The 20926-nt window shown below is 47.2% G+C and overlaps 1 protein-coding gene and 1 long non-coding RNA gene across 2 annotated transcripts in view; one reads left to right on the top strand and one right to left on the bottom strand.

The window, feature by feature from the left end:
* Positions 1–12738, bottom strand: part of LOC145423712 (uncharacterized) — a 36921-nt gene extending 24183 nt beyond the window's left edge. Inside the window, exons 1-2 of the mRNA XM_080296469.1 lie at positions 12705–12738; positions 1702–2235 (exon numbers count right to left, since the gene is read on the bottom strand). Coding sequence (XP_080152595.1) covers positions 1702–2235; positions 12705–12738 — 568 coding nt within the window. The remainder of the gene's footprint in view (positions 1–1701; positions 2236–12704) is intronic.
* Positions 12739–12873: 135 nt separating this feature from the next.
* On the top strand, positions 12874–20043 carry LOC145423619 (uncharacterized). Its single transcript, XR_013904675.1, has 2 exons — positions 12874–13726; positions 19757–20043. It is a non-coding gene; the product is annotated as an uncharacterized LOC145423619 (long non-coding RNA).
* Positions 20044–20926: the final 883 nt, after the last annotated feature.

Here is a 20926-nt window from a genome sequence, read left to right as displayed (position 1 = left end):
TGGTTGTTGGAGCTTCAGTTGTGGTTGTTAAAGCAGCAGTTGTGGTTGTTGTTGGGGCTGCAGTTGTTGTTGTTGGTGCAGCTGTAGTTGTTGTTGGGGCGGCAGTTGTTGTTGTTGTGGCAGCTGTAGTGGTTGTTGTTGGGGCAGCAGTTGTGGTTGTTGTTGGGGCAGCAGTTGTGGTTGTTGTTGGGGCAGCTGTAGTTGTTGTTGTTGGAACTGCAGTTGTGGTTGTTGGAGCAGCAGGTTTTGTGGTTGTTGTTGGGGCTGCAGTTGTTGTTGTTGGGGCAGCTGTAGTTGTTGTTGGGGCGGCTGTTGTGGTTGTTGTTGGGGCTGCAGTTGTTGTTGTTGGAGCAGCTGTAGTTGTTGTTGTTGGAACTGCAGTTGTGGTTGTTGGAGCAGCAGTTGTGGTTGTTGTTGGGGGAGCAGTTGTGGTTGTTGGAGCTGCAGCAGTTGTGGTTGTTAAAGCAGCAGTTGTGGTTGTTGTTGGGGCTGCAGTTGTTGTTGTTGGGGCAGCTGTAGTTGTTGTTGGGACTGCAGTTGTTGTGGTTGTTGTTGGGGCTGCTGTAGTTGTTGTTGTTGGAGCTGCAGTTGTGGTTGTTAAAGCAGCAGTTGTGGTTGTTGTTGGGGCTGCAGTTGTTGTTGTTGGGGCAGCTGTAGTTGTTGTTGGGGCTGCAGTTGTGGTTGTTGTTGGGGCTGCAGTTGTTGTTGTTGTTGTTGGGGCAGCATTAGTTGTTGTTGTTGGAACTGCAGTTGTGGTTGTTGTTGGGGCAGCTGTAGTTGTTGTTGTTGGAACTGCAGTTGTGGTTGTTGGAGCAGCAGTTGTGGTTGTTGTTGGGGCAGATGTAGTTGTTGTTGTTGGAGCAGCAGTTGTGGTTGTTGTTGGGGCTGATGTAGTTGTTGTTGTTGGGGGAGCAGTTGTGGTTGTTGTTGGGGCTGCAGTTGTTGTTGTTGGGGCAGCTGTAGTTGTGGTTGTTGGAGCAGCAGTTGTGGTTGTTGTTGGGGCTGCAGTTGTTGTTGTTGTTGGGGCAGCAGTTGTGGTTGTTAAAGCAGCAGTTGTGGTTGTTGTTGGGGCTGCAGTTGTTGTTGTTGGAGCTGCAGTTGTGGTTGTTGGAGCTTCAGTTGTGGTTGTTAAAGCAGCAGTTGTGGTTGTTGTTGGGGCTGCAGTTGTTGTTGTTGGTGCAGCTGTAGTTGTTGTTGGGGCGGCTGTTGTGGTTGTTGTTGGGGCTGCAGTTGTTGTTGTTGGTGCAGCTGTAGTTGTTGTTGTTGGAACTGCAGTTGTGGTTGTTGGAGCAGCAGTTGTGGTTGTTGTTGGGGCAGCTGTAGTTGTTGTTGTTGGAACTGCAGTTGTGGTTGTTGGAGCAGCAGTTGTGGTTGTTGTTGGGGCAGATGTAGTTGTTGTTGTTGGGGGAGCAGTTGTGGTTGTTGGGGCAGCTGTAGCAGTTGTTGTTGGGGCTGCAGTAGTTGTTGTTGTTGGGGCAGCAGTTGTGGTTGTTGTTGGGGCAGCTGCAGTTGTTGTTGTTGGGGAGGCTGTTGTGGTTGTTGTTGGGGCAGCTGCAGTTGTTGTTGTTGGGGCAGCAGTTGTGGTTGTTGTTGGGGCAGCTGTAGTCGTTGTTGGGGCAGCTGTAGTTGTTGTTGTTGGGGCGGCAGTTGTGGTTGTTGTTGGGGCGGCTGTTGTGGTTGTTGTTGGGGCTGCAGTTGTTGTTGTTGTTGTCGGTGCAGCTGTAGTAGTTGTTGTTGGAGCAGCAGTTGTGGTTGTTGGGGCAGCTGTACTTGTTGTTGTTGGGGCAGCAGTAGCTGTTGTTGTTGGGGCGGCTGTTGTGGTTGTTGTTGGGGCAGCATTAGTTGTGGTTGTTGGAGCTGCAGTTGTTGTTGTTGGCGCAGCAGTTGTGGTTGTTGTCGGTGCAGCTGTAGTAGTTGTTGTTGGGACTGCAGTTGTTGTGGTTGTTGTTGGGGCAGCTGTCGTTGTTGTTGAGGCAGCAGTAGCTGTTGTTGTTGGGGCGGCTGTTGTGGTAGTTGTTGGGGCAGCTGCAGTTGTTGTTGTTGGGGCAGCTGTTGTGGTCGTTGTTGGGGCAGCTGTAGTTGTTGTTGTTGTGGCGGCAGTTGTGGTTGTTGTTGGGGCAGCAGTTGTTGTTGTTGGGGCAGCTGTAGTTGTTGTTGTTGGGGCAGCAGTTGTGGTTGTTGTTGGGGCAGCAGTTGTGGTTGTTGTTGGGGCAGCTGTAGTTGTTGTTGTTGGAACTGCAGTTGTGGTTGTTGGAGCAGCAGTTGTGGTTGTTGTTGGGGCAGATGTAGTTGTTGTTGTTGGGGGAGCAGTTGTGGTTGTTGTTGGGGCTGCAGTTGTTGTTGTTGGAACTGCAGTTGTGGTTGTTGGAGCAGCAGTTGTGGTTGTTGTTGGGGCAGATGTAGTTGTTGTTGTTGGAACTGCAGTTGTGGTTGTTGGAGCAGCAGTTGTGGTTGTTGTTGGGGCAGATGTAGTTGTTGTTGTTGGGGGAGCAGTTGTGGTTGTTGGGGCAGCTGTAGCAGTTGTTGTTGGGGCAGCTGCAGTTGTTGTTGTTGGGGCAGCAGTTGTGGTTGTTTTTGGGGCAGCTGTAGTCGTTGTTGGGGCAGCTGTAGTTGTTGTTGTTGGGGCGGCAGTTGTGGTTGTTGTTGGGGCGGCAGTTGTTGTTGTTGTGGCAGCTGTAGTTGTTGTTGTTGGGGCAGCTGTAGTTGTTGTTGTTGGGGCAGCTGTAGCAGTTGTGGTTGTTGTTGGGGCAGCAGTAGTTGTTGTTGTTGGAGCAGCAGTTATGGTTGTTGTTGGGTCAGCTGCAGTTGTTGTTGTTGGGGCGGCTGTTGTGGTTGTTGTTGGGGCAGCTGTAGTTGTTGTTGTTGGAGCAGCTGTAGTTGTTGTTGTTGGAACTGCAGTTGTGGTTGTTGGAGCAGCAGTTGTGGTTGTTGTTGGGGCAGATGTAGTTGTTGTTGTTGGGGGAGCAGTTGTGGTTGTTGGGGCAGCTGTAGCAGTTGTTGTTGGGGCTGCAGTAGTTGTTGTTGTTAGGGCAGCAGTTGTGGTTGTTGTTGGGGCAGCTGCAGTTGTTGTTGTTGGGGCGGCTGTTGTGGTTGTTGTTGGGGCAGCTGCAGTTGTTGTTGTTGGGGCAGCAGTTGTGGTTGTTGTTGGGGCAGCTGTAGTCGTTGTTGGGGCAGCTGTAGTTGTTGTTGTTGGGTCGGCTGTTGTGGTTGTTGTTGGGGCGGCTGTAGTCGTTGTTGGGGCAGCTGTAGTTGTTGTTGTTGGGGCAGCTGTAGCAGTTGTGGTTGTTGTTGGGGCAGCTGTAGTTGTTGTTGTTGGAGCAGCTGTAGTTGTTGTTGTTGGAACTGCAGTTGTGGTTGTTGGAGCAGCAGTTGTGGTTGTTGTTGGGGCAGATGTAGTTGTTGTTGTTGGGGGAGCAGTTGTGGTTGTTGGGGCAGCTGTAGCAGTTGTTGTTGGGGCTGCAGTAGTTGTTGTTGTTAGGGCAGCAGTTGTGGTTGTTGTTGGGGCAGCTGCAGTTGTTGTTGTTGGGGCAGCAGTTGTGGTTGTTGTTGGGGCAGCTGTAGTCGTTGTTGGGGCAGCTGTAGTTGTTGTTGTTGGGTCGGCTGTTGTGGTTGTTGTTGGGGCGGCTGTAGTTGTTGTTGGGGCAGCTGTAGTTGTTGTTGTTGGGGCAGCTGTAGCAGTTGTGGTTGTTGTTGGGGCAGCTGTAGTTGTTGTTGTTGGAGCTGCAGTTGTGGTTGTTGGAGCAGCAGTTATGGTTGTTGTTGGGTCAGCTGCAGTTGTTGTTGTTGGAACTGCAGTTGTGGTTGTTGGAGCAGCAGTTGTGGTTGTTGTTGGGGCAGATGTAGTTGTTGTTGTTGGGGGAGCAGTTGTGGTTGTTGTTGGGGCTGCAGTTGTTGTTGTTGGAACTGCAGTTGTGGTTGTTGGAGCAGCAGTTGTGGTTGTTGTTGGGGCAGCTGTAGTTGTTGTTGTTGGAACTGCAGTTGTGGTTGTTGGAGCAGCAGTTGTGGTTGTTGTTGGGGCAGATGTAGTTGTTGTTGGTTGGGGAGCAGTTGTGGTTGTTGGGGCAGCTGTAGCAGTTGTTGTTGGGGCAGCTGCAGTTGTTGTTGTTGGGGCAGCAGTTGTGGTTGTTGTTGGGGCAGCTGTAGTCGTTGTTGGGGCAGCTGTAGTTGTTGTTGTTGGGGCGGCAGTTGTTGTTGTTGTGGCAGCTGTAGTTGTTGTTGTTGGGGCAGCTGTAGTTGTTGTTGTTGGGGCAGCTGTAGCAGTTGTGGTTGTTGTTGGGGCAGCTGTAGTTGTTGTTGTTGGAGCTGCAGTTGTGGTTGTTGGAGCAGCAGTTATGGTTGTTGTTGGGTCAGCTGCAGTTGTTGTTGTTGGGGCGGCTGTTGTGGTTGTTGTTGGGGCAGCTGTAGTTGTTGTTGTTGGAGCAGCTGTAGTTGTTGTTGTTGGAACTGCAGTTGTGGTTGTTGGAGCAGCAGTTGTGGTTGTTGTTGGGGCAGATGTAGTTGTTGTTGTTGGGGGAGCAGTTGTGGTTGTTGGGGCAGCTGTAGCAGTTGTTGTTGGGGCTGCAGTAGTTGTTGTTGTTAGGGCAGCAGTTGTGGTTGTTGTTGGGGCAGCTGCAGTTGTTGTTGTTGGGGCGGCTGTTGTGGTTGTTGTTGGGGCAGCTGCAGTTGTTGTTGTTGGGGCAGCAGTTGTGGTTGTTGTTGGGGCAGCTGTAGTCGTTGTTGGGGCAGCTGTAGTTGTTGTTGTTGGGTCGGCTGTTGTGGTTGTTGTTGGGGCGGCTGTAGTCGTTGTTGGGGCAGCTGTAGTTGTTGTTGTTGGGGCAGCTGTAGCAGTTGTGGTTGTTGTTGGGGCAGCTGTAGTTGTTGTTGTTGGAGCAGCTGTAGTTGTTGTTGTTGGAACTGCAGTTGTGGTTGTTGGAGCAGCAGTTGTGGTTGTTGTTGGGGCAGATGTAGTTGTTGTTGTTGGGGGAGCAGTTGTGGTTGTTGGGGCAGCTGTAGCAGTTGTTGTTGGGGCTGCAGTAGTTGTTGTTGTTATGGCAGCAGTTGTGGTTGTTGTTGGGGCAGCTGCAGTTGTTGTTGTTGGGGCAGCAGTTGTGGTTGTTGTTGGGGCAGCTGTAGTCGTTGTTGGGGCAGCTGTAGTTGTTGTTGTTGGGTCGGCTGTTGTGGTTGTTGTTGGGGCGGCTGTAGTCGTTGTTGGGGCAGCTGTAGTTGTTGTTGTTGGGGCAGCTGTAGCAGTTGTGGTGGTTGTTGGGGCAGCTGTAGTTGTTGTTGTTGGAGCTGCAGTTGTGGTTGTTGGAGCAGCAGTTATGGTTGTTGTTGGGTCAGCTGCAGTTGTTGTTGTTGGGGCGGCTGTTGTGGTTGTTGTTGGGGCAGCTGTAGTTGTTGTTGTTGGAGCAGCTGTAGTTGTTGTTGTTGGAACTGCAGTTGTGGTTGTTGTTGGGGCAGCTGCAGTTGTTGTTGTTGGGGCAGCTGTTGTGGTCGTTGTTGGGGCAGCTGTAGTTGTTGTTGTTGTGGCGGCAGTTGTGGTTGTTGTTGGGGCGGCAGTTGTTGTTGTTGTGGCAGCTGTAGTTGTTGTTGTTGGGGCAGCAGTTGTGGTTGTTGTTGGGGCAGCAGTTGTGGTTGTTGTTGGGGCAGCTGCAGTTGTTGTTGTTGGAGCAGCTGTAGTTGTTTTTGTTGGAACTGCAGTTGTGGTTGTTGGAGCAGCAGTTGTGGTTGTTGTTGGGGCAGATGTAGTTGTTGTTGTTGGGGGAGCAGTTGTGGTTGTTGTTGGGGCTGCAGTTGTTGTTGTTGGAACTGCAGTTGTGGTTGTTGGAGCAGCAGTTGTGGTTGTTGTTGGGGCAGCTGTAGTTGTTGTTGTTGGCACTGCAGTTGTGGTTGTTGGAGCAGCAGTTGTGGTTGTTGTTGGGGCAGATGTAGTTGTTGTTGTTGGGGGAGCAGTTGTGGTTGTTGGGGCAGCTGTAGCAGTTGTTGTTGGGGCAGCTGCAGTTGTTGTTGTTGGGGCAGCAGTTGTGGTTGTTGTTGGGGCAGCTGTAGTCGTTGTTGGGGCAGCTGTAGTTGTTGTTGTTGGGGCGGCAGTTGTGGTTGTTGTTGGGGCGGCAGTTGTTGTTGTTGTGGCAGCTGTAGTTGTTGTTGTTGGGGCAGCTGTAGTTGTTGTTGTTGGGGCAGCTGTAGCAGTTGTGGTTGTTGTTGGGGCAGCTGTAGTTGTTGTTGTTGGAGCTGCAGTTGTGGTTGTTGGAGCAGCAGTTATGGTTGTTGTTGGGTCAGCTGCAGTTGTTGTTGTTGGGGCGGCTGTTGTGGTTGTTGTTGGGGCAGCTGTAGTTGTTGTTGTTGGAGCAGCTGTAGTTGTTGTTGTTGGAACTGCAGTTGTGGTTGTTGGAGCAGCAGTTGTGGTTGTTGTTGGGGCAGATGTAGTTGTTGTTGTTGGGGGAGCAGTTGTGGTTGTTGGGGCAGCTGTAGCAGTTGTTGTTGGGGCTGCAGTAGTTGTTGTTGTTAGGGCAGCAGTTGTGGTTGTTGTTGGGGCAGCTGCAGTTGTTGTTGTTGGGGCGGCTGTTGTGGTTGTTGTTGGGGCAGCTGCAGTTGTTGTTGTTGGGGCAGCAGTTGTGGTTGTTGTTGGGGCAGCTGTAGTCGTTGTTGGGGCAGCTGTAGTTGTTGTTGTTGGGTCGGCTGTTGTGGTTGTTGTTGGGGCGGCTGTAGTCGTTGTTGGGGCAGCTGTAGTTGTTGTTGTTGGGGCAGCTGTAGCAGTTGTGGTTGTTGTTGGGGCAGCTGTAGTTGTTGTTGTTGGAGCAGCTGTAGTTGTTGTTGTTGGAACTGCAGTTGTGGTTGTTGGAGCAGCAGTTGTGGTTGTTGTTGGGGCAGATGTAGTTGTTGTTGTTAGGGCAGCAGTTGTGGTTGTTGTTGGGGCAGCTGCAGTTGTTGTTGTTGGGGCAGCAGTTGTGGTTGTTGTTGGGGCAGCTGTAGTCGTTGTTGGGGCAGCTGTAGTTGTTGTTGTTGGGTCGGCTGTTGTGGTTGTTGTTGGGGCGGCTGTAGTCGTTGTTGGGGCAGCTGTAGTTGTTGTTGTTGGGGCAGCTGTAGCAGCTGTGGTTGTTGTTGGGGCAGCTGTAGTTGTTGTTGTTGGAGCTGCAGTTGTGGTTGTTGGAGCAGCAGTTATGGTTGTTGTTGGGTCAGCTGCAGTTGTTGTTGTTGGGGCGGCTGTTGTGGTTGTTGTTGGGGCAGCTGTAGTTGTTGTTGTTGGAGCAGCTGTAGTAGTTGTTGTTGGAACTGCAGTTGTGGTTGTTGGAGCAGCAGTTGTGGTTGTTGTTGGGGCAGCTGTAGTTGTTGTTGTTGGGGGAGCAGTTGTGGTTGTTGGGGCAGCTGTAGCAGTTGTTGTTGGGGCTGCAGTAGTTGTTGTTGTTGGGGCAGCTGCAGTTGTTGTTGTTGGGGCGGCTGTTGTGGTTGTTGTTGGGGCAGCTGTAGTTGTTGTTGGGGCGATTGTTGTGGTTGTTGTTTGGGCAGCTGTAGCAGTTGTTGTTAGGGCAGCAATTGTTGTTGTTGGGGCAGCAGTAATTGTTGTTGTTGGGGCAGCTGTTGTGGTTGTTGTTGGGGCTGTACTTGTGGTTGTTGGCGCAGCAGTTGTGGTTGTTGTGGTTGTTGTTGGTGCAGCTGTGGTTGTTGTAGGAGCAGCTGTGGTTGTTGTCTGCGCGTTGCAGCAGGCTGTAAGGAATTTTTGTGTCAGTTTCATATTTTTGCCACACACAATTGTCGACAATGTCAAACTCTTTGAAATGTAAAGGTTTTACTTACCAACAAAGAGAAAGAAGATTAGATACATATTTGGAATCATGGCCATTTTTCTCTTCACTGATCTCTGAAAAGTTTGTTCATCATGGTTATTATCAGCTATAGAAAAGATTAAATGCAGAATTTCTCCACGTTTGTGTTAATAAAGATTTATTAACTTACTGTTAATTTATTATGAGGTTTGAGTTTCACAATGGAAATACATCTTTTTTAAAAGTACATATATTAACAACTTTGATATTCTACTGTGGTCATTCCTGGTCCCTACTTCAATATTAATTGTATTGTAAGTTTTATTTTACTAGTTTTAATCATAAATATCTTTGGTACTACCATTTTGTTAATATGCTTCTCTTGCAGTTTTTTAGTTTACGTAATTGGTATTGCTCTGCAATCATTTCACTTTTCTCAATAAGGTGGTGGTTAAGGTTGAGTTTCAAATAAAATTTAGAAAATAAATTAACAAAAATGATCATTTTAATGTAACTGATTGTAAATAAATGTACAAGTCAAAAGTTCATTCATATGTTCTTTGACACACTTCGTCCCATATGTAATATATTCCTCTTTATAAATGAATATGATTTTCATTATTCTCAGTTGTTTATCCACTTTTTTCATAAAAAATGATTCAAGATTGTTACTAATGATTTCTAAACATTTTTCATTTTTGACAAGCAGAAATAGAACAATTAAAACATTTAGAAATATATGTACAAATTTAAATTGCTGCCTAAATTGCTAAATTTGTTGCCAAAAGATCATATCCAGAAATACATATACCAATTCAACTTAAAAGTCACATGTAGATCTCAGATATATATTTAATATTAGGGTTACTTACATAGTATTTCTTTGCTTGTAAGTCGTCCACTGTAGTGAAAGAAAGTGATGTTCTCTGACTTCATCTCCTCTTTTTATAATCAGCCAACATGAACCTGAGGACAAATATGTGCAGGTGGAGTAATGGTAGTTATCGTCATGGTTTAAGGTGTGTGCACTAACCTTTTATTTACCTGCATCTCTCTCCTATTGTCCTCCTGAAACAGTCATCACTTGAGATTTGACAGTCAATAGGCTGTTATACGCATACATATTTCTGGCCTTTTTTTTCTTTCTAACTTGAGCTTCTACATTTTCTCTGTGTGACTAAGTTTATTCTTGTGCTGGATGTGATTGTATCTTCATGGCTACGTTAGGACTCTATGTGGCCCAATAAAATGACCATTTTGGGACAATAAAATCTGACAGACTAAACAAATATTCCGTGATTAGTTTTGGACTAAATAAAGCTCACAACTGGCTGATAATATTTAGACCAAGAATCAACATTTACAGGTTGGTGGTGCTTGCTGGGCAGTCAGTGTCAACATCAAAACAACAATGGTTTCTTTTTTTTTCTTTCTTTTTTTTGTCTTTTCTTTTACACACATTCTAAATCTTACTGCTTCATTTAATGAAATTGAAGAAATTTTCACCAATTTAGGTAACTTTGAAAAGCAGCAGTTTCTGACTCTTGGTAAAGAAAAAAAGGCTGAAAACTTTTACATTTTCAGCACTTTTCTTTCATGGATTTGATTTGAATCCAGTAGAAATGGTGCAATCTACCTGCACTACAAGTCAGAGTGATACTGCACTATCAGTGTAGGAGCAGAATCTCACAATGCCAGCATTACATTCAACCCAGAGCCCAGGAGTGGTGGCTTGTTTCTTCTGCGCTCTGATGACCGAGAGAGGGAAAATGACCGTGTGAGTGAGCATGAGAGACAGGCTGGAAAACTGCTGGAAGAGGAATATGCTTACTCACTGCTTTTTAGTGTGAAACAGTGGGGTCTTTTACAAGCATACATGATGTTTTGAGAGTGAGACACCCATCTCATTATTGTCTGAACCTGGAGTGCTTACACAATGATGCCAAAGGACACCTTCTTCATAATTTAGAAACACCGGTGAATGAGTCACTTTTAAAAGTGTTCTTGAGAGTTGGGAGTTTGCTTCTTATTTGATTTTATTTTCTTCTAGGTTATTGCAACACTTAATGCAGGAAGTCATTCCTCAGTTATCAGAGACAGGTGAGACCTGACTAAAATACACTTACACACTTGTGCTGTAATAAATTAAAAATATCGAGCCAGTAAAAAGTAAGTAGTAAATTTATTTATATAGCACTTTTTAGGCAAGGCAAGTTTATTTGTATAGCACAATTCAACAACAAGGTGATTCAAAGTGCTTTACAGAGACATTAGAAACAAAAACAAATAAAAAGCAGGATTTAAAATTGATTAAAACAAGCAAACAAACAAACTAATTAACAAACAAACAAAACAGTAGGGATGGGTATCGTTTAGGTTTTATCCGATACCGGTGCCAAATCGGTACTTTTGAAACGGTGCCGGTGCTTAAACGGTGCTCAAACCGGTGCTTAAAGAATGGAGAACACAAACTTTGTCCAAAAACCTCTCATGTTCAGCTGGTTTTTTTTGTAAAAAGATAACAATGTTAGCCTTTTCTGCAGCTATGGGGCATATATGGTATCACTCTTGGCTGGAAGCAGTGCTTAATCAATGGGAAAAACACAAACTTTGTCCAAAAACCTCTCATGTTTAACTGTTTTCCACTTTTTCTTTGGTCATTTTAGCCTTTTTGGCCAGGGTGAAGGGAGCATCTGCCATCAAACAAGAAGACAGCCTCATGTAGCTATGATGATGTTTGCTAGTTCACCTTACATGCATTAATGTAATAACGTGGTTAGTCTACTCAACGTAAATTACACACGAACAACATGAAGCTACTCACGCAGAGAAGAACAGCTGCTGCTGCATCATCATCCTCATCATTTCTGCTACACTGGCAGGGCTAGGGGCCAGGACTCTCCTCTTCGGGTTCTTGGGGGATGTTGCTCCGGGTCCGATAACTGGCAACCCACCCGACGTGCACGGTGTGAGGTCTCGCAGCAAGCTATCAAATACGGCGCATTTCTGGGCTTTTAAAAAAAACGCTATGCGTCGCCAGGTGTTTCATCAGATTCTTGGTGTTACCTCCTTTGACAGTATCACAGTATCAGCTTAAAGCACTTTGCTGAGTTTGCATCTTTTGCTGTGAAGTACAGCCAGACTTTGACCGCTTCGCCTTGGGCATTTTTAATCTGTAGCTCTGCTCTAACAGAACGTACGTACCTGGCCCCGCCTACTATCCTCGGAAACGTAAAATGATTGGCTAGAAGTGTATCACAGCTCAGGAAAAAAAAGCGCCGAAATAAAGCACCGAAATGTGCGCTGCTTTTCGGTCTGGTTACTACCGTTTATGTCAGAACCGGTGCCATTATGGCACCGGACACCGGTACCCATCCCTACAAAACAGTATATAAAATCAAAACAGATAAAATCAGAACAGTAGATAAAATCAGTAGTTAAATGTAAGTTTTGAAATTTAAGCTTAAAGTGTGGATTTGGTGCTTTATTCAAATGCAGCTGAGAACAGGTGAGTCTTCAACCTGGATCTAAATAAACTGAGTGTTTCAGCTGATCTGAGGCTTTCTGGGAGTTTGTTCCAGATATAAGGAGCATAAAAGCTGAAACCAGAGGGGAGAAGAGACGGTGAGAAAGGGGGGAAGAAAAAAAGAACAACAAACAAAACGCCTGGGTCACCTGTGTGGAGAAAAAAAAACAGAAGAGAAAACAAACAAAAAAGAGCAACATAATAAAAAAACAGCACCATCACAATAAACTAGCTAGCAGTAGATAACAGTAGATACTAAATATTACATGTTATTGTGTAGCACACAAGATCGACAGCGCACAATTTGCTTTGAGGCAGCAGCCAAGAAAGGTGTAGTTTGCGTCGATGAACACCCGTGTGTACACCTGTATGTACACCTGTGTTCACACCTGTGTGGATCAGCACGCTTGTATTCAGAAGGTTTCTCCACGTAACGATCTGCTAGGGAGTGTGGGGAGCCATAGCCCCGTCCCCCACCCCAGGGCATGAAGCAGGTATGGAGGAGATACAGGCTTCAGACATCCATAGGCTCCAGAATACGAGGACCCAAGGAGGCCTCTGGGCCTGAGGGCACCCCACCCCCTGGAAGGGGCCCAGCCGGGCCACAGGTGCCAGGCCCCGCCAATCGGCCACCAGTGAGTCAGTACATACTTGAGCGCCCAGCCCCAGACACCAACAACCGCCAACACACCAACGTCTGAGGGCATCGGCCACCAGCAGGGAGTGTGGTGAGGGGAGATAGGCCTCCGTACCTCGGAGAGCCTGAGATGTTCCCAGAGAGGTGGAGTCTAAGACCCAAGCTGACATATAGACACAGATGAACAGGTGCACGCGGACACAAACTTGCATTCCCACCCTCATATACACAAACAAGCTGTTTTTTAAAAGAAGTCATCGAGTCAATGGTGCGTAGCAGGGGAGGTAAACTGTTCCACAGTATTGGACCTAGGGTTTGAAAAGTGCGATCCCCCTTTGTTTTCAGACGGGTCATGTGTGGCAGGATGAATGTTATCCCTCGGTCCAACCCACTTTCAGCCTGGCCCATTAGGGGGCGCTGGTATAAATAGTGGCCATTTGAGTGTCTCTGCATTGCTTGCCTGTGATCTCCTTTTTGGTCACCTGACTTCCTCGGTGTGGTGGAGATCGTTTGTGGGTTACTCCTCTAAAGTCTCCATCGCGGCTGGTTGTAGCTATAGAAGCCTCCTCTGAGCTATTCTGCTTACGTTCTGTGACACGGCTTACTTGGTACGTAATCAACTTTTGTTACGCGCTCTGCCTTCTATTGTTCTTTTATAGTAATTATTTATTATGTTTCGCAGGAAGTGTGGGCCTTTTGCGCCAAGCTACGTGAACTGAAGTGCTGCTGTTTTGCCTTGCTGTGCTTTTACCGTCTGTTCCCGTTGTGAGAATTCTTCCCTGCTGCTGTCAGCTTTTACAGTGGACGTCGGCGTGGACAACGGCCATATGCATGCCGGTTATCGGAGTCAGCTGGCGTGCATATTAATTGACTGTTAACTTATCGTCGTGTGGACGGCAAGTTGGAGCAGTACGGCGATTCCGTTTGCTCCAGATTTTAGAGTTTTATCCAGATTGTATGTTGTTTTATTGCTTTTGATTTGTACTTTGGATTTTTGTTACACCACTGGTGGGAGGCCCTTTTTCTAGCTGTAGATCACCAGTGTGGTCCTGCAGTTGGGTTATCCCCCGGTGCTACACATTAGTTTGTTGTAATATATTAAAATTTTCTTTGTTTCTTTTTATTCAGATGCGGAGTGCCGACGTGGAGGAGACTAGGGTGCCTTGGTGGTGGGATCCCTTGAGTGTACACACCTGCCTTGTTTAGTTTATTAGTGTGTGTGTGATAGTCTGTTGCACTTGTGTTTTGGGTGTGTTTTCTTTCTTTAGTTTGTGTGTGGCATCCCTGCCCCTCCACTGGTAAGCCTCAGCTCTGAATACCTTTTTAAGCATATTTGTATTTGAATATTTATGATTGTGCTTTTATATGGTGTTTTAAATAATTATTAATAAATTGTGAATTTGTTGATCATTGAACCTCGTCTCTGGACTGAGTATAGCGAACCTAAGTGCCTTTCTGGTGATTTAGTGTTACTTTCAGTATTCTCTGGGTGAAATTCCCAGGGTGGCGTTGTCTTTTTAAAACTGCAAAGAGTATTTACTTTATACCCCATCCTCGTCTCGCCACAAACTTGGCGTTGTTGTCGACAGGATATACTCTTTAAAACAGAGACGTGTGTTCTTCTTTTTTTGTTTGGTGTAACGTAAATTGTTTTTTTTATATTATTTTGTACAGAATAAAGGCAAAGCAGCAGCTACTTTGGTGTGGGATTTCACAGCTGTGTTACAGAGATGGAGGAAGAGTTACAGGAACTCAGGGACTTGATCGCGCAGCTGAAAGCAGACAATGAGAGGCTGCGTCAGGAGAGGGCTGTTGGGTCAGGTACTAGTGCTACACCTTCTACTTCAACTGCATCATCTGTTAACCCCCCAACGGCTGGTGTCTCTGTAGCAGAGAGACTAGTTTTTGTGCCCCGTGACAGAAAGTGCCCTATGTTTAGAGGAAAATCAGGTATAGGGTTGAATGAATGGTTGGAGGAAATAGAAGGTTGTGCTAGAGCACGTCATTTGTCTTTGGCTGATAAAGCATTTTTCCTGTTTGACCACCTAGAAGGAGAAGCACGTGAGGAGATTAAATATCGCTCTAGTGCAGAGAGGACTGATCCTGCTAAGATAATTACTATATTGCAAGAACTTTATGGCTGTTCAGAATCCTATGTAGCATTGCAGGAAGCTTTCTTCTCTAGAAAACAGCAGGAAAGTGAGACACTGCAAGAGTTTTCCCTCGCTCTCTTGGGTCTTATGGAAAAAGTTAAATCGAGTGCCCCCAATGGCATGCCCAATGCTGACGTTTTATTAAGAGATCAATTTGTTGAACAGGTCTTAGATAGTACCTTGCGGCGGGAGTTAAAGCAGCTAGTAAGGAGGCAGCCAACACTGACATTGCTGGAGATTAGAGGGGAAGCTATTAGGTGGGAACGTGAAGGGTTGCCTAGTGGCGTTAGGCATAGAAGCAGTTCTGTCCCTTCCGTTTATGGCATTCAGTATGGGGTCCATAGCGGTCCTTCAGGAATAGCCCAGTCTACCCAATTGTCTGAGATGAGCGAGATGAAGGAATTGTTAAAGTGCCAGCAGGAGCAACTTAATCAGCTCACTCAGAGCATTGCTCGATTGCAGGGCCCCCATCGAATGCCTCGCTCAGGACGGGGCGACTCCATTATATGCCGTCGTTGTCAGCAACCTGGACATTTTGCTCGGGAGTGTGATGGGGAACGCGTCCCTCGTTCCCGGCCTCCTTCGCAGGCCCCTCTGCATAATCGCAGGCACTCCTTTAAATACGGCTTCGGAAAACTAGCACCCTCCGTATTGCCGAGCCACAGTTCGGGTGGGGTGTCTATTGGCTCAAGGGTTGTTTCTAATGGTCCAGAGGCAGTCTCGAAATTAATTTCATCCTGTCCTCATATAGATGTGGACATGGGCGGTATAAAAGTACCTTGTTTGGTTGATACGGGGTCCATGGTCTCCACCATTACTGAAAGTTTTTTCCGCCAGCATTTTGAGTCCTGGGGTCAAGAGCGTCTCCAAGCTTGTCATTGGTTGCAGCTTAAAGCGGCTAATGGGTTGTCCATTCCTTACCTTGGCTATATCGAGCTAAGTGTAGAGCTCTGTGACAAGTTTCTTCCACAGTGTGGCGTGTTGGTCGTTAAAGATCCTCCAGGTGCAGGACCTTCCACGGTTCCGGGTGTATTGGGGATGAATGTCATTCGGAAGTGTTACCACGAGCTTTTTGGGCAACACGGTGAAGCATTGTTTAGTTTGGGCTTTGTCACAGAGGCCCCTAAACCCCTTGTGCAGGCGCTGCAAAAGTGCCATGACGTTAGTATAAGAGCCCCACTGGATTTGTCTGGCCATGTGAGAGTGAGGGGTAAGCGAGCATGTTGCATTCCGGGTGGTGTAATGAAAGTAGTGGCCGCCACCTGTTCTGAGCACTATTCAGGTGCCACTGTGTTATTTGAACCTACTGATGTTAACTTGCCTGCTGGACTTTTAGCGTCGCCTGCATTGGTTCGAGTGGTTAGAGGTACTGCATACATACCAGTTGTTAATGTAGGGACTACGGCGGTCTTGCTTTACCCTAGGACCGTTATAGGGACCCTGGAAGATGTTCATGTGGTCAGTTTGCCCGCTGGTGTGACAGAAATACCCCCTAACGTAGCCACAATGGCATCTCACACCGCCACTCCTACTGTGCAGGATCAGATGGAAGGGATTGATTTGTCTAAACTGTCAGCAGAGGAACAGGGACAGGTGAGGTCTCTCCTTAAGAAATACAGCTCTGTCTTTTCTGCTCATGACACTGATTTGGGTTGCACTAACTTGATCTCCCATGACATTCCAGTCTTAGACGATATCCCCGTGCGGCAGCGTTATAGGCGCATCCCCCCTTCAGAGTACGAGGTTGTGAAAGAGCATATTAACCAGTTGTTAGGGGCCGAGGTGATTAGAGAGAGTAGCAGCCCCTATGCTTCTCCCATTGTGCTCGTTAAGAAGAAGGATGGCAGCCCGCGCATGTGTGTTGATTATCGGCAACTGAACAACAAGACAAGGAAAGATGCATTCCCCCTGCCGCGCATTGAAGAATCCTTAGATGCGCTGACTGGTGCCCGTTGGTTTTCCACCATGGATTTAGCAAGTGGCTATAATCAGGTCCCAGTTACGGAAGAGGATAGGCCCAAGACTGCCTTCTGTACTCCTTTCGGCCTATTTGAATGGAACCGAATGCCATTTGGGCTCTGTAATGCCCCTAGCACCTTCCAGAGACTAATGCAACGCCTTTTCGGTGATCAACAGTGCCAGTCTCTGCTTCTCTATCTTGATGACATTGTAATCTTTTCATCAACAGTATCGCAACATCTTGAGCGGCTGGATGTGGTGCTAGGTCGGCTTCAGCAGGAAGGTTTAAAAGCCAAGCTTGCCAAATGTGCCTTTTTCCAGCGGGAGGTTCGCTACCTAGGCCATGTCATCTCCGATCAAGGTGTCTCTACGGACCCTAGCAAGGTGGAAGTGGTGGCTAACTGGCAGCCTCCTAAGACTGTTTCGGAACTACGCTCCTTCCTTGGGTTTGCCAGCTATTATCGCCGTTTTGTGGAGGGTTTTGCCAAGTTGGCGGCACCTCTGCATAGACTGGTGGCAGAGTGGGGAGGCAGAAAATCAAAGAAGAGGTCAGAGCATGGTGTCGTGGAGAACTGGACTGCAGAGTGTGCTCAAAGTTTTGAGGCATTAAAGACTAAGCTGACGACAGTACCAGTGCTGGCTTATGCAGATTTCTCTTTGCCTTTTATTTTAGAAGTGGATGCCAGCCATGCCGGCCTAGGGGCAGTGCTTTCCCAGGAGCAGGGAGGTAAAGTGAGGCCAATAGCCTATGCCAGTCGGGGTTTGAGGCCCCCTGAGCGCAATATGCTAAATTATAGCTCCATGAAGCTGGAGTTTTTGGCACTTAAGTGGGCCATGACTGAGAAATTTAGAGAGTACTTGTTGGGCCACAAGTGTATTGTTTACACCGACAACAATCCTCTTAGTCACTTGTCTTCTGCTAAACTTGGGGCTACTGAACAGCGCTGGGCAGCTCAGCTCGCTTCGTTTGACTTTGACTTAAAGTACAGGTCAGGAAGGAGTAATAAGAACGCAGACGCTTTATCTCGCCAGCATCCACCTGATCCTCAGGAGATTAAAGCCATGGTTCCTGGTACAGCCTTGCCTGGACCTCTTCAACAAGCCTTGCGGCTGGGACCAGCTGAGGTATCACAAGCTGCCATTACGGTTTTGCCCCATCTCACTACTCCTGATCTTCATGCCCTCCAACAGGTCGACCCAGTGATAAAGGAGATCTTGGTGTTCTGGAGACGGAAGCAGCGACCCAGCTTTGAGGAGCGGCAGCAGCTTGCTCCACTTGCTCTGGTGCTGCTACGACAATGGGATCGTCTGATTGAAAGGGAAGGAGTTCTGTATCGTCAGGTTCATCGCCCTGACGGTGCCGAGGTGGTACTTCAGCTTTTGCTGCCTAGTGCACTGATTGAGCAGGTGTTGATTCATGTTCATCAGGACCATGGCCATCAAGGGGTGGAAAGGACCCTAGCGCTTCTCCGCTCACGGTGCTACTGGCCCGGTATGTCTGCTGAGGTAGCTCGTTGGTGTCAGAGATGCGAACGTTGCCAAGTTGCAAAAGACACCCAACCAGCAGCTCAAAGTTTCATGGGACATTTGTTGGCTTCTCGACCAAATGAAATCTTGGCCATTGATTACACCTTGCTCGAACCTTCCCGGAATGGGCTGGAGAACGTTTTGGTGATGACTGATGTTTTCAGCAAGTATACATTGGCTGTCCCCACTCGTGACCAATGTGCTGCTACAGTGGCCCAGGTTCTCGTGACTGAGTGGTTTTCGAAGTTTGGTGTACCAGCGCGTATCCATTCCGATCAGGGTCGTAACTTTGAAAGCTCCCTGATCCAGCAGCTCTGCAGGTTTTATGGTATCGAGAAGTCCCACACTACTCCTTATCATCCGGCTGGAAATGGTCAGTGTGAACGTTTTAATAGGACTTTGCACAATTTGTTGCGGACCCTGCCAGTATCCAGAAAAAGAGACTGGAATGTATGTTTGCCCCAGTTACTCTACTGTTATAATACCACTCCCCATCAGTCTACTGGGGAAACCCCATTCTTATTGATGTTTGGGCAAGAACCCAGGTTGCCAGTGGACTTTCTGTTGGGCAGAGTACCGGACCCCATCAGTGGAGATGTGCACGAGTGGATTCAGGAGCATCAAGCCCGGCTACAGGTTGTACATGAAGGAGCCAAGGAACGATTGCAATTGGCTGCCGACCGCAGAAAGAGGCACCATGATAAAAAGGTGAAAGAGGCACCATTGAACAATGGCCAGTTGGTGTTCCTGCGCGATCTGAGTGGAAGAGGGAGATGTAAAATCCAAGATCGATGGAAACCCGTGGTATATAGAATCCTGAAGGCACCTAAAGGAGGTGGGGCAGTATATACCATTGCACCTGCAGATGATCCCAGCAGTGTGAAGCATGTTCATCGTACCTTGTTGAAGGCTGTGATAACGGCAGCCACACCATCAGAAGGGCCTGCTCCAAGCAGTAGCCCACGTGGCCCAGAAATATCCTCCCCAGAACCAGGACATGACTCATCACGTGACAGTGACCTGTTATTCCTGAGCATAGGAGCTCCTCAAGTAAATGTTTCACCATCTTACAGCCCAGTGGCTGTGATTCCAAGTAGCCCTGAGTTGTTGCTTCCACCAGAAGACTGAACTTCCGATGTTCCAGCCACTTGTACAGTTACTCCGAGTGTAGCACCAGTTCCATCTAGCTCTCTTCCTGCTCCCTCTACGAGTTCTGATACAAGAAATGTGGTGGTGCGAAAAACAACCCGGTCCACAGCTGGCCAGCATTCAAACATCCATCATCTCCCAAGACCAACAGGGGAGGTGGCACAAGGGGCTGCTAACTCTATTTCTGAGCCTAGGGTACATGCTGTCTCTGCATTTTTTAGGCCTTGGGACTAATCTGGGTGTCTTTGTAATTCATCGTCGGGGCGACGATGCAAGAAGGAGGGGTAGAATGTGGCAGGATGAATGTTATCCCTCGGTCCAACCCACTTTCAGCCTGGCCCATTAGGGGGCGCTGGTATAAATAGTGGCCATTTGAGTGTCTCTGCATTGCTTGCCTGTGATCTCCTTTTTGGTCACCTGACTTCCTCGGTGTGGTGGAGATCGTTTGTGGGTTACTCCTCTAAAGTCTCCATCGCGGCTGGTTGTAGCTATAGAAGCCTCCTCTGAGCTATTCTGCTTACGTTCTGTGACACGGCTTACTTGGTACGTAATCAACTTTTGTTACGCGCTCTGCCTTCTATTGTTCTTTTATAGTAATTATTTATTATGTTTCGCAGGAAGTGTGGGCCTTTTGCGCCAAGCTACGTGAACTGAAGTGCTGCTGTTTTGCCTTGCTGTGCTTTTACCGTCTGTTCCCGTTGTGAGAATTCTTCCCTGCTGCTGTCAGCTTTTACAGTGGACGTCGGCGTGGACAACGGCCATATGCATGCCGGTTATCGGAGTCAGCTGGCGTGCATATTAATTGACTGTTAACTTATCGTCGTGTGGACGGCAAGTTGGAGCAGTACGGCGATTCCGTTTGCTCCAGATTTTAGAGTTTTATCCAGATTGTATGTTGTTTTATTGCTTTTGATTTGTACTTTGGATTTTTGTTACACCACTGGTGGGAGGCCCTTTTTCTAGCTGTAGATCACCAGTGTGGTCCTGCAGTTGGGTTATCCCCCGGTGCTACACATTAGTTTGTTGTAATATATTAAAATTTTCTTTGTTTCTTTTTATTCAGATGCGGAGTGCCGACGTGGAGGAGACTAGGGTGCCTTGGTGGTGGGATCCCTTGAGTGTACACACCTGCCTTGTTTAGTTTATTAGTGTGTGTGTGATAGTCTGTTGCACTTGTGTTTTGGGTGTGTTTTCTTTCTTTAGTTTGTGTGTGGCATCCCTGCCCCTCCACTGGTAAGCCTCAGCTCTGAATACCTTTTTAAGCATATTTGTATTTGAATATTTATGATTGTGCTTTTATATGGTGTTTTAAATAATTATTAATAAATTGTGAATTTGTTGATCATTGAACCTCGTCTCTGGACTGAGTATAGCGAACCTAAGTGCCTTTCTGGTGATTTAGTGTTACTTTCAGTATTCTCTGGGTGAAATTCCCAGGGTGGCGTTGTCTTTTTAAAACTGCAAAGAGTATTTACTTTATACCCCATCCTCGTCTCGCCACACATGGAATAGTCAGGAGACCACTATCAGTGGATCTAGGGTTGGAGAAGCTCGGTGATATAGGTCGGGGCCTCACCTTGTTAAGACATAAATGTAAAAGTGAGGACTCGAAGCCAGTGCAGGGATTTTAACATGGGAGTGAAATGAGAGAAATTTATTTGTGTGGGTAAAAAGCCTTGCTGCAGCATTTGAGGTGATTTATGGAAGCCTTAGACCAGGGGTGGGCAATCTCAGTCCACGAGGGCCGGTGTCCCTGCAGGTTTTAGATGTGTCCTCGAACCAACACAGCTGATTTAAATGGCTAAATTAGCTCCTCAACATGTCCTGAAGTTCTCCAGAGGCCTGGTAACGAACTAATCATGTGATTCAGGTGTGTTGACCCAAGGTGAGATCTAAAACCTGCAGGGACACCGGCCCTCGTGGACTGAGATTGCCCACCCCTGCCTTAGACAGACAGGAAAAGAGTGCATTACAATAGTCTAACCGGGAGGAGATGAAGGCATGGACAAGCATATCCAGTTCAGCTTTGGAGTGTCCCGATTTCCAAATATTGAGTATAAGAACAAACCAACACTGGCCCAGAAGAGTTCAGTTCAATAAAAACGATGATTTTATTGAACACACGTGTGGGGACATGTATACTGTAACACAATCAGCATAGATCCCTGCCCAAAAGCTCAATTCAAAATGGTTTTAATATGTCAGGGTTCAACCCCTTCATGCGTCAGCACAG

Source organism: Astatotilapia calliptera, chromosome 22 (assembly GCF_964374335.1).
Source record: "Astatotilapia calliptera chromosome 22, fAstCal68.1, whole genome shotgun sequence".
NCBI lineage: Eukaryota > Metazoa > Chordata > Actinopteri > Cichliformes > Cichlidae > Astatotilapia > Astatotilapia calliptera.
Note: the sequence above shows the minus strand (reverse complement) of the source record. Positions and strands in the feature narration are given on the sequence as shown.